Source organism: Pinus tabuliformis, chromosome 9, assembly GCF_031772625.1.
Source record: "Pinus tabuliformis cultivar Carrire ecotype Pingquan chromosome 9, CPIR1, whole genome shotgun sequence".
Taxonomy (NCBI): domain Eukaryota; kingdom Viridiplantae; phylum Streptophyta; class Pinopsida; order Pinales; family Pinaceae; genus Pinus; species Pinus tabuliformis.
In genome coordinates, this window is record NC_142307.1 from 1,975,255,057 (window position 1) to 1,975,275,047 (window position 19,991).

At 40.7% G+C, this 19,991-nt stretch overlaps 1 protein-coding gene across 4 annotated transcripts in view; it reads left to right on the plus strand.

Annotated features, from left to right (window-relative positions):
* The first annotated feature begins 2,826 nt into the window (after window positions 1-2,826).
* Window positions 2,827-19,991, plus strand: part of LOC149156925 (uncharacterized) — a 387,270-nt gene continuing 370,105 nt past the window's right edge. For 3 of the 4 annotated variants that reach the window (XM_089445409.1, XM_089445413.1, XM_089445411.1), the window contains exons 1-2: window positions 2,827-2,983; window positions 3,112-3,281. In XM_089445409.1, coding sequence (XP_089301535.1) covers window positions 2,852-2,983; window positions 3,112-3,281 — 302 coding nt within the window. In that variant the 5' untranslated portion in view covers window positions 2,827-2,851. The remainder of the gene's footprint in view (window positions 2,984-3,111; window positions 3,282-19,991) is intronic. The other variant, XM_089445410.1, reaches the window with a different exon arrangement.

Sequence of the window (19,991 nt, forward strand, 5' to 3'; positions counted from 1 at the left end):
TTAGGTGACTAAACACGGCTCACAAATCTGCCCTCTAGTTGATCATTCACCCATCAATGCATCAACACATAGAGACTCCTGTTGAGTTGTTCACAACTCTGTTTGTGAACAACTCTCAACTGCCCATTGCTGCTCCTTAGCTCCTTTGGGAATTCCTTCCTCTATTGCCTTCTTACGCTGCTCAAATGAAGACAAAATTTGGATTGGAGGGTTGTCACCTATCATTGCAAGATGTCCTTCTCTTCAATGAACTTGGGTTGGTCAAACTTCTCCCTTTGACCTCCTTCTTTAGTCCTTCAAAGACCAGTCATTGAGATCTCCATACTTCACCCTCCTTACAACTATCAATGTCCTTATTGCTAACTGATTTAGGGATAGTTTGGGCACCTATTTGCTACCCTCCAACAACTTTAAGATACCCAACAACAATTTGTGCAAACTTGAATCTATCCTCTAGCAAAACAACATCAACAAGAAGAGACAATCATACCTTGATTATTGCTCCTCTTATCCTTGGCACCTATGCACAATATTTGAGTTTTGTCAGATCTACTTAGGGCACATGTAAGCCCTAACTCACTTCTGTAATCCTCTGTGTTGCCCTCCAAAATAGGCCTAAAATACTTGTCGCTCCTTCCTGTGTATGTGACCTGGGTTGGGTTGCCTTCTAGGCCTCTCTGACTCCTCCAAAACATAGATCCACACCTTCAATTACCATACAAAGGTTTGTGGCCTAAATAACAAATATAATGTACCTCATATGTGCTCCCTACACACCTAGATCTCATCTCAAAAGGCTCAACCTCCTGCCTATGGAACTCAACACTCCGAATAGTCTAGAAAAGTCACCAAAGCTTGCTCCTTTTCATCTTCATTGGAGTCCCTTACTTCTGCATCTATTTCAGAGATCCTTTCTTGACTTGTTTGCACTTGGGTGTGCCCTTCTAGCCTCAATGTCACCTTTTATTTATATGTTTCCTCAGGCCAAATGACCAACCCACCAAGAGACACCATACTTTCCATGTCGACTTGCTTTTTGAGTCATTTAATGCATCACACATAAATAAAAAATAATATCTCACATTGTAGACCTCCTCTCTTGGTGCTTGAAGTTCCCCCTTGCTCTTTTAAGGGTGCTCTTTCATCTCCAAGAATCAAACCATAAAAAGTCATCTTGGTTTTGGCCCAACTCCTTTGGGTGCAAAACTCCTAACCTTGGGTTCTTAGCCCACAAAAGACTTTGTGGTGCCAATTCCTCCACAACCTCGAACCCTAGGGTTTGGAGTACCTCCCAAACTACAAATCTCAAGATATGAGAATGATGATGATGATGGTGTTCACTAATAGCCTATATCTTATCATAAATCCTATTTAAATACAATCATTGGCCTTGATGCAATGCATCTATGAGTTACTTTGGTTGACTTGATTCCTTCCAAGAGGAAGAAGTTTTAACCAAATCGAAGTCAAGAAACACTAAGACAAGGAGCATAAAGATGGCGAAAACCTAAAGAATGACAAGCTCTTCATCATTCATAACATTCAACATTTCCAATTAATGATCCCTATGGAAGTTGATAAATGTTCTTTGGCTGGATTTAGTGGCTTAGTCCACAACACCAACAAATTCTTTGTCTAGGAATTCAACATTGTGAAACAACAATAAACATCAAAGCAAACCCCTAGTTTGACCAACACATGAAAGAAAAGTAGAATGGATTGATGCTAATTCCATGCTAGATAAAGTCTCCAATCTTTGCCTACCATCGTTGTTGTTTGAAAATCTCCATGACATGTCATCATCATTGAATTGTAAATGCTACATCCCTCCCTAGTATGAACGAGATGCAACATTATCCTCTTCTCCATGTGTTTGACGATGCATTTAGAGTTGTCTCACTTCAACATGGTATGAGGACACCCAAAGAGACTAGAGGTCACTATAAAAGGGCGTTGTCATAGTTTGATAAGTCTATGTCGACATGGTAGTGAGAAGATGATCGAGACTCTACAAATGAGACTCTAGCTTGGTCTAATGACATCACAAGCCTAGTTGAGGCACATTGTTGATTCTATCTTAAAAAAAAAAATCTTTGTTACTCAAGATTACCAACCTAGTAGCATCCTTAGATCGACATCAATGTACAAGTATATCATTATATAGAAATAAAATTTAGCCACCTATAATATCTTATTGATGATTTATAAGAGGTCAAAGTGCCATTCCTACCAAATGTCTCCAAATCTTTAACCTATAACTTGTTACCTTACATACGAAAAAAGACTCTTACCGAAAAAATAAACACTCTAACCAAAAAGCAATGCCAATTGTAATATCTATCTTAAATAACCCTAACCTAATGTCTCTATGCCTTTACAACCAACCTCGCATATATATAAATTCAACTATATAAAACCCCTTTTTAATTGAAGGTCTAATTTAACATTTGGTCTAGGAGCTATTCTTATTCCACTTCTACCATAAGGTGTATCTAACAAAGAATGTGATTTTTTGTTGTTTGAAACATTTTTGAATGCATAAATGAATTCAACACCCTGAAAAACTCCTTGAGACACTTAAATTTTGCAGATTAAACAACTTAAACTCAGATTTTTAAAAATATGCACAAAGTTTTAATTAAAATTAACCAAAAAAATAACATGAAAAAAATTATTTCAACTCTAAAATAAAATAAACTAAGCTATTTTAAATTTAAAATAATAAAACAACCTACTCTTGAATAAAAATGATAAAGTAACTTAAATTCACTATTTTCGCAATCAAAACTTCCATATCCATCATGGGAGGGTTTTGTGACACGCCATTCTCCACGTCAAACACATTAAAAATATGTATGACATCCTGGTACTCTCACTCATCGTCTCGGAACCCAAAAAGGAAACGACAATGGCGAGTGCTCTCGGAGGGCCTCTGCTTGGACACCACAACACTCCTGCGTTGCAAATGATAAAGAAATCACCTGTAATCGTTCACGAATTAGCTCGTATTTGTTCTGTTCTCGAGTTCAAAATTTGTGGGCTACTCCAACTGTGATTTTTCATGTACGTAAAAACTATAGCCATAATATTTGATCACGTCTTCGTACGCAGAGATTGAGTGGGCGCAGAAGGCAGCCATTGAGCAGAACAATAGTGCCCATGAGAGGAATGCATGCGATTTGTGCAGCTAAGAAAGTGCAGGAGTCTCCCTTCTTGTTGAAATTGGCAGTTGGGTTGGTTACTGAGCTTTTAAGGATCTTCACAACATCACAAGAACGCAGGTGTGCTCAACCATGTGGCATTAATACTGTTGAATTTTGGTTTCATGTCAAAACGGATACAATACGCTCTTTTCTTTTATATTTGCCTGACTTGAAACCCTTTTTCATTGCTTTTAATGAGATTGTATTATGTATTGGCCCATCCCCTTCTAAACCCAGGTCTTATATACGACACTAGGATGAGAAACTCAAGGTTGCCTAGCTATAATTTCAATTTTTGACACATCGAGACAACTTGAGATATTGTATCTTGAGGTTCATCACCTCCAGGTGCATGTTAGACCTTCGGATTAGAACCATCGATAAGGACCTCACCGGGCAGACTCATTGACAGATACTTTGATGAAAATCCTAGTTGTGCTGTTGCAGCTTTATTTATTTCGGTGGGAATCATTATATCGATCTTTCTTCACATATTCAATTGTGCCATCCTCAACATCCTCGCTGGTCCCTACTTTCTTCTCGTCATTAATTTCCCCACCATTTCTCTTTGGTTAATTCCTTTCTGATTTTAATAAATCACCGATATCTGCCTTGAGATGTGGTAAGGTTCGCTGATGTTGGGCTCTACTCCTGTAATATGGCATGAGTTTCTGGACCGAATAATCTTCATCATCTTTAGTTAAAAAGTTCTAAATGACTCCTCTAAACTTATCAATCGACGGATAATTAGGTCCAGTTTCTCCATTATTCGGGCATACCTTTTGTCCTCTTGTTCATTTCACCTATTTACACTGTTTTTAAGATAGTTATATTCAAGTTTGTATTATACAAAAATTACGATTGGAAATTGGGATGTATTGAGCCAGTCCCACAGGATGAGTTATATGACTGGCATATATATATATATATATTGATTTTTTCTCTTATTATTCGAAATTGGGATGCATTGAACCAGTCCCCCAGGATAAGTTATATGACTGGCCCAGGTTGATAATAGTATGAGATTTTGGCCATTGTCATGTCAGAGTTTCTAAGATTTATATATTGTAATATTTAGCCTAAATCAAAATTTAGGTGATTTTAACATTGGGCTATAGATATACTATCTTTCATATTGCTTTTTTCTTTTCCTTCAAAACAAAAATGGTTATAGTTCGTATTAAAATTTGGCTGCAAGGAGTAGTCCTTGTTGAAAATAGCAACAATAAATGCTAAATATAGAAGTGCTAAATTTAGTACTGCTATAAATAGCATTTCGGGATACCTTCCTCATTTAGTTAGTCTCTGAACTAAAATAGAGAAGTAAAAATTCGAATGTGATCTTAGCAGCTGTTTGTAAAATAATTAATTAATTCACCATAAGTTAATTAGTTGTAGAAAATCAAACATGAAGTCTATGTGGGGACATGCAACAGTTTCTCCATTAATTGAAGAATTTATCCATCAGTTAAAGAGATAAGGATGAGTTGTAATATTGAGGTGTAATTAGTTGACTTAGTTAATTGAGTCAAGTCCAGTTAGATTAATTCAAACAATTTGTTGAATTAATTGTGAGTTCAGTTAGTTAATGCATGCATGCATGTATGGAACTGCTGCACTTCAGATAAGTGAATATTCTCTCATAAATAACTCATGCATGTCAGTTCAGACAGAGACCCCGTTGAGATCAGATGGAGGGACAGTGTACTATCAGTTGCTAAAATATTCCAGTGTGAATATCCCTTGCATGCAGAAGGAATTCTTTCTTTGAGGATTGCGCAGTTACTTCTTCAGGTTTTGTGAGTGTGATGAGGCCAATTCACACATGTGGCATCACTGGACCCCAAGAAAAACTGCGTAAGGAAATAGGAGGCTTGGAGGGCTTGAGGAGGACATATACAGTGTCTATTCAGTCCGTGAGCTGTATTGTTTGATTGCAGAGAGAACATGATAGCTTGAGAGTTGATTCTTTTTGTAACTCGAACATATTTCCACTTGTATGATAATACAGAGATTGGGGTTTTAGGCTAAGGCTTTCCCCAGGTTATTTTTTGTGTGTTATGTGTGATTGATTTCTCATTCTCAGTTATATGTGTTCTCATTGATCTTGCTCAATTCGATTAAGCTTCCGCAAAGTTTGTTGTAGAAGTAGATCTTGTATTTTGTTTTAATCTATTGCATAATCTATTGATCTACAGTGGGAATTTTACATGGTATCAAAGCAAAGGTGATCAAGGCGAAGAACAATATACAAGAAGGGAGAAGTTTGAAGTTTGAAGTTCCTGAATATAGAAATCGAGTTCTTATCACATCTCAATTTCACCAATGGCGTTCAACGGTTTAAGACTCGAGTATGCCCTTGATGGTAGCTCGAATTATATAGTCTATAAGGATCGCATGGAAGCAGTGTTAGAGGATAACGGTTTAAAAGACTTCATTGATCAAGAAGTCCCCAAGCAGACTGATGCTACTTAATTGGCGGAATGGAAGAAATGTGTGGCTAGAGCAAGGAGAATCCTTCTGGAGGGAGTTCGAGACCACATAGTCTCGAGTCTCCATGGGAAAGAGACACTGTTTTCGATGTGGAAAACATTGAAAGATCTATATCAGAACAACAACGATCAGAGGAAGCTGGCGCTGAAAGACAAGCTTCGGAAAATCAAGTGCGAAAAGGGCGACACGATCTCTACATATCTGAACAAGCTCACCACTTACAGGGATGAGCTTGGAAGTGTAGGGATCACGACTGCTAATGATGACATGGTGAGTCTTGCACTCCTCGATCTTCTTAAGAGCTGGCATAGCTACCAAGACTCGGTTAATGGAAGAGAAAAACTACCAGATTGGGAATGACTTTGGTCGGATCTGATGCAGGAGGAGATAAGAAGAAGCACCAGAGATGGATCCTCATCGAAGCAAGATGATGAGGAAAATCTAGCCTTAGCGAGTAAGGCGAGAAAAGGGAAGGGAAGGTGTCCCATCCCAAATCCGGTTCTTCCCATGGTGGGAAGAAGTTTGACAAATCGAAAGTGCGATGCTTTCATTGTCATGAAGTGGGCCATTATGCTACAAATTGTCCACAGAAGAAATCCAAGAAGGGTTCCTCGAAGGGATCTGATGGTGAGGTACTGGCGTCACAGTTTGAGCTGGATTTCTTGTTTATCGCATGCATGGTTTCATCCATGGTGGGATGTGTGTGGTACCTGGACAGTGGAGCTTCATTCCATATGTCAGGTGACAAGAATATTTTTAGTACCTTGGAGGAGAAGGATCTCCAGATGCAGATCGAGATGGGCGATGATGGAAAGTACCGTGTTTCAGGTGAAGGTACGGTTGTGTTTCAGAGGGAGCATGGAGCTCCCCTCACCCTGACTGATGTAAAGTATGTACCAGGTCTGAAGAAGAATCTTGTGTCTGTCGCTATGCTAGAAGATAAAGGTTATGATGTAGTCTTTAGTAAAGGAAAGGTATTCCTGAGGCATATTGGTACTGGACAGACCAAGCGAATTGGGATTCGAGTAAAGAATCTCTACAAGCTAGAGGTAGACGACTGTGCTGCATTGAGTTCCAAAGCTGAGATGGTGCAGAGCCAAGATGTTGGTGAGCTATGGCATAGAAGACTGGGCCACTTGCACCATGGAGCCCTGAAGATCATGCAACAGATTTCTACCGGATTACCCAAGGGAAAACTTGAGCAGACAAATACATGCAAAGGTTGTACCTTGGGTAAGTATGCGAAATCTTCCTTTCCGGATCGAGACAGTGGAGTTGGAGCAATCCTGGAGCGAGTTCACTCAGATGTTTGCGGACCATTCTCTACAACCTCCACCGCTAAACAAGGGTACTATGCTATTTTTATTGATGATTTTTCTCGTAGATGCTGGATCTACTTTATGCAAAAGAAGGATCAAACCTTCTTGAGGTTTTATGAGTTTAAAGCCTTGGCGGAGAAAGAATCTGGAAAGAAAATAAAAGCCTTGTGTAGCGACAATGGTGGGGAGTATGTCTCCCAACAGTTTAAAGACTTTTGCACTGCAGAAGGAATTAAACGGGAATTGACAACACCCCGTAACCCACAACAGAATGGGGTGGCCGAAAGGAAGAACAGATCGATTGTGGGAGCAACTCGAGCGATGTTGCATAACAAAAGCCTACCACTGCATTTGTGGGCTGAGGCATGCAATACAACAGTATACTTGCAGAAAAGAAGCCCCCACCGTATACTGGGGATGAAGACACCTATGGAGGCATTTTCCGGGAAGCAACCTGATGTAAGTCACTTTCAAATCTTTGGATCATCAGTTTACTATCATGTGACCAAAGATGCCAGGAAGAAGCTAGATCCAACAAGCTAAGTTGGGAATACTAGTGGGGTATACAGATACACCCCACAACTATTGGGTGTACCTACCTACCACTCAGAGGACAGTGGTACGTAGGGATCTGAAGTTCGACGAGCAGAAAGCCATGCGATTATCACTTGAGAGGGAGCTCAAGTTGCATGCAGAGGAGGAACTTTCAGTTCCTAAGGAGGAGGAGCCTCAGATTGATGCGGAGCAGCCGCATGCAAAGGATCCGGGAGTGGAGACATCCACTCATGCTGAGACTTCCAAAGATGGGCGGAAACGCTCAAGGGAAGCTGACAGGTTGATGCTGGATGCGCGGGAGAATGTGGGACAACTATCTTCTTAGCGCAGACAAAGGAGGTCGCCCGAGCGGTACACTGGATACATGGCCTTGATTGGGGAGTGTGTAGATACCGAACCTTCTTCATTCGAGGAGGCAGTGCAGCAACCAGTCTAGGTTGATGCAATGGTAGAGGAGTACGACTCTATCATTCAGAACAGTGTGTGGGATGTTGTCCCAAGACCTCAGGGTAAGTCAGTGGTGAGTTCCAGATGGCTTTACAAGGTAAAGCAGGCAGCTGATGGCAGTGTTGAGAAACACAAGGCAAGGTTTGTTGCCCGAGGTTTCTCACAGGTCGAGGGGATCGACTACGATGAGACTTTTGCTCTCGTAGCAAGGTACTCATCGATTAGATCGATGTTGACACTATCAGCTCAGATGGGGTGGAAGATCCACCAGATGGACGTGAAGACAACATTCCTCAATGGGAAGATTGAGGAGGAGGTGTACATTGAGTAGCCAGAGGGTTTCGAGACCTTCGATCGTGAGTCGCATGTGTGTCGACTCAAGAGGGCTTTGTATGGGCTGAAGCAAGCACCCCGTGCTTGGTACACCAGGATCGATAGCTATTTCACCGGGTTGGGATTCACCAAGAGTGAAGCAGATGCGAACCTTTACCACATCATGGTAGAAGGTAAACCATTGATCATTGTTCTTTATGTCGATGATCTGATTTTGACAGGTGATGATCAGCTGATATAGTCTTGCAAGGAGGACCTTGCAAGAGAGTTCGAAATGAAAGACATGGGTCTTATGCACTACTTTCTAGGCATGGAGGTGTGGCATAAAGATGGTGAAGTATTTGTGTCTCAAGGCAAGTATGCCAATGAGATACTCAGCCGCTTTCACATGGAGAAGTGCAAGCCCACGCAGACTCCTCTAGCTGGGAACTGGAGGAAGGAGGATGCTACTTCAGGTGAGGTAGTAGCTGCTACTATTTATCGGCAGCTGGTGGGTTCGCTTATGTATTTGGTGAACACGCGACCCGACTTATGCTTTGCGGTGAACCAACTGAGTCAATCTATGGTTCAGCCTACCAAGCTGTTTTGGAAGGCAACGAAGCATGTGCTGAGATACCTCAGAGGCACATATTAGTTCGGATTGTGCTACAGAGGGACAGAGGTAGTGAAGCTTCAGGGCTTCACAGATGCGGATTGGGCAGGGAGTCCATCAGACCGGAAGAGCACTTCTGGAGGAATCTTCAACCTTGGTTTAGCTGCAGTTTCCTGGTACAGCAGGAAACAGAGATCAATGCACTTAGCTCAGCAAAGGTTGAATACATGGTTGCTAGTCAGGCTGCATGTGAGGCCATTTGGATGCGGAAGATTCTAGTGGGATTGTTTGGTCAGAGGATGGATCCAACCATGATCTACTGCGATAATCAGAGTTGTATCAAACTCTGAGAATCCAGTTTTTCATGACAGGTCCAAGCACATTGATATCCGGTATCACCATCTTCGAGACTGTGTGGTCAAGAGGATCATGTTGTTGCTGTATGTTTCGACCGAGGAACAGGATGTAGATTTTGACGAAGGCATTGTCAAAATGCAAGTTCGAGTTCCTCAGAGACAGGATTGGGGTTACTGATAATCCCTTTCTTGTTGAGAGGGAGTGTTGAAAATAGCAACAAGAAATGCTAAATATAGAAGTGCTAAATTTAGTACTGCTATAAATAGCATTTTAGGATACCTTCCTATTTTAGTTAGTCCCTGAACTAAAATAGAGAAGTAAAAATTCGAATTTGATCTTAACAGTTGTTTGTAAAATAATTAATTAATTCACCATGAGTTAATTAGTTGTAGCAAATCAAACATGAAGTCTATGTGGGGACATGCAACAGTTTCTCCATTAATTGAGGAATTTATCCATCAGTTAAAGAGATAAGGATGAGTTGTAATATTGAGTTGTAATTAGTTGACTTAGTTAACCGAGTCAAGTCCAGTTAGATTAATTCAAACAGTTTGTTGAATTAATTGTGAGTTCAGTTAGTTAATGCATGCATGCATGTAACTGTTGCACTTCAGATAACTAAATATTCTCTCATAAATAACTCATGCATGTCGGTTCCAACAGAGACCCAGTTGAGATCAGATGGAGGGATAGTGTACTATTAGTTGCTAGAATATTCCATTGTGAATATCCCTTGCATGCAGAAGGAATTCTTTCCTTGAGGATTGCGCAGTTACTTCTTCAGGTTTTGTGAGTGTGATGAGGCCAATTCACACATGTGGCATCACTGGACCCCAAGAAAAACTGCGCAAGGAAATAGGAGGCTTGGAGGGCTTGAGGAGGACATATACAGTGTCTATTCAGTCTGTGAGCTGTATTGTTTGATTGCAGAGAGAGCAGGATAGCTTGAGAGCTGATTCTTTTTGTAACTCGAACATATTTCCACTTGTATGATAATACAAAGATTGGGGTTTTAGGCTGAGGCTTTCCCCGGGTTATTTTTTCTGTGTTATGTGTGATTGATTTCTCATTCTCAGTTATATGTGTTCTCATTGATCTTGCTCAATTCGATTAAGTTTCCGCAAAGTTTGTTGTAGAAGTAGATCTTGTATTTTGTTTTAGTCTATTGCATAATCTGTTGATCTACAGTGGGAATTTCTACAGTCCTGTTTCAGCAGCTTCACAGAGTTCAAATATTTCAACATTGATTTCCAGTAGCTGTTCTTGCTCTGCTGTGCTAGATGTATATCTATGGAATGTACTTGTATACTGCCTAGTAGATTGGTTCAACAAAAACACATTTTGCAAAACATAATAAAACCAAAATTACATTAGCTCATGCTCATCAAGGGCGATCGAGAATGTAGCTCAGGCAGGAGCTTCTTGCAGAGGTTAGGTGTGAACATGTGACAAGTAGTTCGAGACAACTTCTAGTGATCACTTAGTAAAAGTGAAAAATAATAATATCTTGTAATTTCACTTAAATAAATAAAAGTGAAAGTCAAATTTTCTATATTCTTCTAGTCTTAGAAATCTAAATCTAGAGACTACAGAATATTAGTGAATTAGATTTGTTCTAATTTTAGCCATATACTTCATTGTTGAGATAAGGTGGTTGCTAGGACCAAGGAGATTAGTTACTAAGATATGGGAAATTAGTTGCTAAGATTGAGGAGATTAGTTATGTCTCTCAAAGCATAAATAGGACAACATGGGATAAATTGAAACACACATAAGAACACTTGAGAGAGGCGGAGAGCAAGAGAAGAAGGATAGTGCATCTAAGAGGAGAAAATGCAGATCCATTGTACCAACAGAAAGATGGAATCCATATAACAACATCATCGTAAAGAGTTACAGCAATAGCTACTGCCTCCTTTCTTTAGCAGAGCCATACTTCTATTTCAGCAGGTTATACTTCTTTGTCATGTAGTATTTTGTTTTTTGTATTGCTGCTAACTTACAACAAACTGTTGAGGTACCTTGTAAGCTTTGATCATTGCAATGATAAAGCTAATTTGAAGGGGAAACAGTGTGCATGTGTATTTTTTATTTACTACTGCTGTTCTTTTTCAGCTATATATTTGATTGTTGCATGTTTAGAAAGCTGCATAATTGATGCAGACATGGCTAATGAATCAACAATAACATTCATAGGCCTTGGCACTGCTTCTATGCCAAATGCATCAGAAGCATCTATGACTCCCATGACTTCCTATCTATACTTCCTAAGTCTTTCATTCTTGAGGTCATGTAGGCCTTTTGATTTGAAAACCACCATATGTGAATCCCCCATAACCTTTAGACATGATGTTCCCATATCCCTAGTAGTGGATAATCCTAAAAGTAAAGCTTCATACTCCGCCATGTTGTCGGTTGCCTTAAACTCCAACTTATACGAGAAATGGAGGACTTCATTGTAACTTGTTAGAAAATGTGAAAAAAATTCCGACTCCATTGCCATATTTCGAGGATGCACCATCAAAACTCATCCTCTCTAACCCTTTTACTTCCTTTAGCTGAGGAACTTCAGTAGCCGTGACTATGTAAGATCCCATACTTTCCTCTATGATTTCAACTTGATTTTCAGGGTTTCCAGGATCTTCTACATGGTTCATTCTATATGATTCCCTGTATAACATAATAGATTCACCCTTAGGGGTAGATAGCATGATGTAAGATATATCCATTTGAATAGTGCTACCTATATATCTACTTTTGCGACAAAAACATTTGCCTAGCTAGAGGCACATCCAACACTACAATGGCCACACTTGAATACATCAAGATGCATTGCAAGGTGGACTTATAAATCCTGGATTAAAATGACAAATGGGATCTCAAGAGATTCAAATGCACAAATATTCTTGTGTGTTCGCGAAGTCCTAAATGCCATCCTCGTTGCCACTTGTAAACTCATGACATTTACTGCAACCCCTAAATCCGTCATGCAATTGTGAAGGATCCAGTCAGTTATGATTAATGACACTAGAAATGGCTCATTTAAGGGGTTATTGCTAGGTTTGCTAAACATGGTAGACATGATAAACACAGGGGGATATTCACTCTAATCCATACTAACAAGGTTACTCCAAACTAGCTCTTGGACTCTTTACTCTTCAAAACCTAAGACCTTCCCTATTTGACTTCTAAAGGTGGGGGTTGTTAGTTTTTGTAGCATCAGAGGTGTTCTAGTCTCAAAAATTTGTGGAGAGGCTAAAACACATGAGCTCTCCATAAGCCAGAAACTGTTTTTGGAAATTCCAACTAGAAGTGTTTCAATTAGATTATTAATCTATTTTTTAAATATTTCTTAAGTTTAAACTTAGGAAATCTGGTTAATTAATCAATATTAATTGAGATAAGGTGTGAATCATCTAGGAACTCATATAGATCGACTAGGAAATAATTTGGGCCCTTGATTAAGTTTTAATCTTGGCCATTGGAGTCCCAACAGAAGATTATAAGAAGAAGTCGATGGGTAGATGGATAACACACTTGTGAGAACCAAAGAGAGTTTGATTTCGTTGGAGAGTTCGATTTTCCAGAAAGCCAGCAGTGCTGGAAGAATTCGAGCCTCAACAGGGAAGTAGAGAAAGAGAGGGGCAGAGATAGTGAGGCTGGAGGAAGTTTTCCAGATCCGGTGTAGTGCATTGCAGAGAGGCAGAAAGAGCCACAGTGAGGTTGAAGCAGGGGTTGCGTAGAAGCCTCTAGAGGCAATTCGATTTTGCTAGAGAGAAGCCGAGTTTCAGTTCCATAGGCCAAGAAAGGGTTCTATAAGGCCAGAGAGACAGTTTCTCAACAAGTGGCAGATAGGACAACTACACGAGCAGTTGATTAAGGCAGAGCATAAAAGGACTGCGTAAGGGTGACGTAGGCCTGCGCAAAGGCTGTTTGGATGACTCACTTGGAGCTGTAGTTAGAGCCCAGATTGCTAGTGGGGGTGAGGAAAATTCCTCACAATAATTTTGCCAGTAATTTCTCTACAAGATTGCCAGTTTTCAGTATCCAGATTGTATTTCGAATTTCTCATTGTTGCATAATAATAAAAACCCTCAGCTATTGCACCGGTTTTCCCAAGTTGGGTTTTTTCTGAGACATTAGTCCAAAAATAATTGTGTTAATTTTTATGTGTGTGCACTAGTACATTTCTCAGTTTCCAACGCTATTTTTTTCCGCAATTTTGTTTGTGAAGGTTGCAGTGTGAATTATTTGGTATTTGTCGTAGTAGATAGATTGTTAAATTAAGTAACAAGTAGAAAAATAATTTCTAGTTGCCGCAATAGGATTTCAGTAGTGAAATTTTCACAGGGGTCTTGACAACCTTAATCAAAGGAATAGGCACTTTAGCATTACATTCCCATCCAAAGAGATCTACGTCCAATTCCATGGACTCTGAAGACTTAGGAGGGTCCACTACCCTCTTAGAAGAAGAGGATGTTTGACCAGGAGTTTGAGCTAAGTTCGAGTTTGGATAGAATGTTTCTTTAGATTTTTGTTGATAAGTCTTCCCTTTATAACGTTCAACATACATCTATTTAAGCTAATCATCAAAAGGTATCCTACCAAACAACCTAGTATTTTTATCCACTTAAGGCTCACTTCCTCTAGGCTTGGGTTGATCGAATAATCCACTAATAAATCTGAAAGAAGATAAAGTGTGTGAAAATTCCAAACTGGAACCCTATTGCAACAACTGGAAATTATTCTCCTAATTGTTAATTTAATTGAACAATTTTTTTACTGTTTGCTACAACAAATACTGAAAAAATCACACTACAATCTACACAAATAAACTTGTGGAAGAATAAACATTGGAAGAAATGCTAGCACACACACATAAAATAAAATGATTATTTCTGGACAAAAGTCCTCGGAAAAACCCAACTTGGGAAAACCGATGCAACAACTGAGGTTTTTATTATTATGCAACAGTGAGAAACTCTGAGTAGAACTGGATGTAGAAATATGGCAATCCTACAGAGAAAAATATTGGCAAAAATCTAGTGAGGAATTTTCCTCACACCACAGGCAAACTCCCGACATGACTTGCCTTCATAGATTCGGTCCTTTGACCCTCTATGTCAGCGTCTGCATTGCTCTACGCAGCCTGCTGGACGTCTTGTCTCAAACTGGTCTCTGATGAAGCCGTTCTGCCTTCTGCTGATTGGAAAGATGCTTCTTCGACACTCTGGGACTCCTTCCTGGCCTCTAGAACTGAAAACGTCAATGCCTCTCAGGTATTTTGACTTTGACTCTAGAAGCTGCTGCGCTACCCCAAAGCCAGCCTCTTTGTGGCTCTCCTGCCTTTCAGTGAATGCACTCGTTGGATCTGGGATGCCTCCTCGAGCCTCACTGTCTCTGCCCCTCTCTCACTGCTTCGATCTCTAGCTCTCTCTCTGATAACTAACTGCTGCTACTTTGGAAATCAATATGCTCAGAAATTGAACTTCTCAAGTGTACTCTCCATCACCACATCGACTTCCTCTTATAATCCTCTGTTGGAGCTCCAAGGACCAAGATTAAAACTTAATTAATGGATAGGATCATTTTCGGATTGATCCGTGTGAGTTTCTAGATGGTTCTCGCCTTAACTTAATTAATATTGATTAATTAATCATATTCCCTAAGTTTAGGCTTAGGAAATATTTAAAAACTGGTTAATAATCTAATTAAGTCATTTCTAGGCGGAATTTCCAGGAATGATTTCTGGGTTTTGGAGATCTCATTTATTCTAACCTCTCCATAGAATTTCGTGGCTAGAACACATTTGATGCTACAAAAACTAACACTCCCTCTTAGTGAGGAATGTGTTCTAGTGCTACTGCACACCCTGTAGCAGCACCCTGTCTCTGCACCATCCCTTGTCACGCTGCTGATGCCTGGCCATACTGCCCACCAACCACTGTGCAACTCTAATATACGCTGCATCTGTGCTGCTACTGACACTGCCGTACTTCTGCCAACACCACATCTGCATTGCAACTCCCCCTGATTTGTTGCTATTGCAACTGCAACATCTACAACTGAAAAACATCCAAAATACTGAATCAACTATTATCAGTATAATGCATCTGTCTCCCGAGTTTTTGGCTACTGCTAGTATTTGCACTATCACTGAAGAATCTACGTTGTTGCTGACTTTGCATTGTGCCAATTGCACTGCTGCCAACTTTGCATTGTGCTCCCCAACATCTGGCTACTACTAGTCTCTGCAATTGTGACTCGGTCTCTGATTGCATCGACTGCCATTGATCCATCCTGCCACTAAATATTGTGGGCCACCGTAGCACGGTATTGATCCATGAGGTGGACTCCTCAAGGATCCTTCCCATCTGTAGCACTCTAGGGCTACAACACCAAGTTACCCCACGTCTCTTGTGGAGGTATATTGACAAACATAGTGAAGCCTTCCTCCAGCCTAGAGGAAATCCTATTGATTTCTGCTGAAGCTTCCTGCTGGTCCCGCTTCTCCTCTTTGTCCTTCTTTTTGAGAGGACACTGGGTATTGTAGTGACCAAGCTCACCACATTTGAAGCACTTGACCTTCGACATGTCCTTCTTCTTCTTCCTCTGCTCCCCCTGTCTCTGACTGGGACTCTTAGATGTGAGGGCCACATTCTCCTCCTCCTTCACTTGCTTCTTTTCGCTGCTGCTGCCACTGATGGAGCTCTTTAGAAGAGCTCGCCTCAATTCCTCCTGTTGTAAGTCAGCCCACGTCTTGTCCCAATTTGGTAGCTTGTCTCTAGCCAATATGCTTTGGACAAAGGCATTCCATTCTTCGGAAACACTGTTGAGTGCCAATCTCACAAGCTCTGTGGGTTGAGGCACTACCCCAACAGTTGACAACTGGTCTCGGACCTCCTGAATCTTGGTGAGGAAGGGTTCTATGCTTTCCCCCTTTTGCATCCAGATGAGCCTCAACTTCTCCTCGAGGTACATCTTTTGCTACTCGGAAGTGCCCTGATATAGTGTGGTGAGAGCATACCACATCTCTTTGGCAGTATCCTTGCCAGCTATGTGTGAGACTATATGGTCTTGGACTCCATCCAGGATCAACTGCTTCGCCTTTGCCATTTTCTTCCTATATTCCTTCAGTTGATCCGCATCCTAGGGTACTGCCACAACGCTGTCTATATAGAGCTTCAAGCCATATTCATCCAACAGGAAGGACATCCTGGCCTTCCAGATGACATAGTTGGAGGAGCCATCCAACCTATCCTAATCTCTCAGCCCAACTGTGGCCATCTCAACAAAATGTCGAAAATCTCCTCTTTCCTTTTGCTCCGCTGCTACTCTGATATTCGCACTCCTTTCTGGAGTGAGAAGATTTGCTCACAATGACTGCTGATCTGCAAAGAAAAATCGAACTTCTTGAGACTAGAAGTTCCTTGAGGAAAATTTTCCCTCTGTGTGTGCTCTTCTTCCTTCCACCCGACGCTAGCTCTACTCTAGCGAACTGCTGCAAAAACCACTACATCTATCTAGAGATCCGCCTAACGAAAAATCTGAGTTACTCACTCTGCCTCTGGAATCACTTGATCTGGAAAGATCGAATTTTTTTGTCCCCCACTTAGAATAATCGAACCTTGACAAGTAATTTGGCCTCCTGGCAGAATGACTACGCTGCCCTTGGGAATTTCCACAATGAGCAAGGAAATTCCTTCTCTCTTCGCCTCTAAGCTCTTTGGCTGATCAGCTGCGCTCTGATACCATGTGAAAATTCCAAACTGGAACCCTACTGCAGCGACTTGAAATTATTCTCCTAATTGTTAATTTAATTTAACATTTTTTTACTGTTCGCTACAACAAATACTGAATAAATCACATTTTAATCTACACAAATAAAACTACGGAAGAATAAACACTGGAAGAAATTCTAGCGCACACACATAAAATAAAACAATTATTTTTGGACAAAAGTCCTTGGAAAAACCCAACTTGGGAAAACCGGTGCAACAACTGAGGATTTTATTATTATGTAGCAGTGAGAAAATCTGAGTACATCTGGATGCCGAAATCTGCCAATCCTACAGAGAAAAATACTGGCAAAATCTAGTGAGGAATTTTCCTCACCCCACTGGCAAACTCCCGACATGACTTGCCTTCAGAAATTCAGCCCTCTGACCCTCTGCATCAGCCTTTGCGCTACTCTACGCAGCCTACTGGACGTCTAGCCTCAAACTGATCACTGATGAAGTCGTTATGCCTTCTGCTGACTGGAAAGACACTTCTCCGACACTCTGGGACTCCTCCCTGACCTTTGGAACTGAAAATGTCAATCCCTCTCAGCAATTCGACTTTGCCTCTAAACACTGTTGCCCTGCCCCAACGTCAGTTGCTCTGTGGCTTTCTTGCCTCTCTGCAAATGAACTCACTGGATCTGGAATGCCTTCTCTAGCCTCACTATGTCTGTCCCTCTCTCACTGCTTCGATCTCTAGCTCTCTCTCAGGCAACCGATTGCTGCTACTTTGGAAATTGATCTGCTAAGAAATCAAACTTCTCAAGTGCACTCTCCATCACCACATCGACTTCCTCTTATAATCCTTTGTTGGAGCACCAACGACCAAGATTAAAAATTAATCAATGGCTAGGATCATCTCTTGATCGATCCTTGTGAGTTTCTAGATGATTCTTTCCTTGACTTAATTAAATACTGATTAATTAACCATATTCTCTAAGTTTAGACTTATGAAATATTTAAAAACTGGTTAATAATCTAATTAAGTCCTTTCTAGGTGGAATTTCCAGAAACAATTTCTGGGTTTTCGAGATCTAATGTATTCTAGCCTCTCCACAAAATTTCGTGGCTAGAACATATCTGATGCTACAAAAACTAACACAGTGCACGTCTAAGAAACTAGACTCTTAGGCTTGCTTCCATTGTATGCCTTTGCAAAAGCTTGGCAAATAAACTCATAGTGGAAGGAATTGCACACCGTATAGAAAATATGACTAAACTACTCAAGGGAGTTATTAGATTTCAAAGGATTAGGAGGTTTATGACCTTGTTATAGAGGTTTAGGAATAGCATTAGGAGGGAAGTTATTTCTTTTGCATGGTGTAATAGTCCCTCCCAACCCCTTGGCTTATCTTGGTTGTGGGAGGTATTATCTATCTGTTTTAACCCAACTTCCAAGGTGTTGATTTTCTAAGTGCAATATAACATAGCAAAATATTTCTGAAACACTGGTAATTACTTTTGATGTTGATCTTCTTTTAAATTGTTCCAACATACCATTCAACAATTATACTTTAGAAATTCAACCATACAAGAGCAGTAGAACCATAGAAATCACAATGCACAAAGAGAAACAAGATTTACCCTGGGAAAACCCACAAAGTGGAAAAACCCAACAACCTTTTCAATAGAGAAAATTTTCTGTTCAACAAGAGACACACCTAGACCTATGGTTAAACCTGGTCAACCTCTCCAAGCCAAGCCTCCCAATCTGATCTAGAATTTCGCTCTTCCTGATCTGACCCACAATTTCGGCCCTCTTGTAGCTGCCAGTTACCCTAGAATTTCAGCCCCTGCAACTGCCTAGAATTTTGGCCCCTTGCAACAGAATTGTCCAGAAAAAATGTGAGCCAGAAGAAAAATATACAATTCACATGTGCGAGCTTGAGAGAGAGAGAGAGATAATTCGTCTACTTTTCGTCCTCCTTGTCCTTCTTGATCTTCGCTAAATTGCCCAAAAAATGTCTCCTTGAGGAAGTGTGAATTGGTGCCAAGAGAATGAGGTCGAGTTGCCTTTATATAGTGATCTATTGGGTCGAATGGGTGTGTCCTTTGCCCTGGGTTAACTTGATTTGGAGGGAAGCCAACTTGACAACTTTGGAGCCACAAATTTCAAATTCAAAACTCAAATTTTCTTCTTTAAAAAGTCATAATGGTACTTTGACTCAAAATATATTTTCTTTTGACTCTAGCATTTAAATATGCTTTACAATAATCAATATAAATATGTCAAGTGGCCAATTATGCATTATGAAGACCGACCATAGTTTCAAAATTCAACACTCCCTCTTAACAAGGGAGGTATTTGTAATGACTGTCATAGATGTTCTCAAGTTGACAAATTTGTCTAAGGAAAAGGTTATATCAAATCATCATCTACCATCAACATCCACTAGTATCCATATCAAGGGTGGTACCATATCCATGGCTTGTCATTAGCATATAAGGACTCACTCCTCCAGAGTGATCGGTCCTCAAATCCCAAGGCCTTTCACTAGGCCAAAATGCTGAAACCCAAACCTCTTGGGGAGTACTAGTAGGCACTCACTCAAACCTCCCGGGGAGTACTTGTTCAACCCTCCTACGAAGCTCTTCCTCACCCCTCTCGAGGAGCAATATCAACCCTGATGTTGGAAGACTTCACTCAACCCTTCCCTGGGGAGTGATTAGGTCTCAATGCTAACAAACCTCACTCAACTCTCTCTTGGGGATTGATCAAGTCTAGATGCTAAGAGACCTCACTCAACCCTCTCCTAGGGAGTGATCAAGTGTAGGCCTTACTGAAGCCTTCATGGGGAGTGATCAGGTGTAGGCCTTACTCAAGCCTTCATGGGGAGTAATCGAGTATCCTCACCGAGACGTGCTCACTCAACCTTATTAGGGGAGCACTCTGGGCCTCTCGGACCATTCT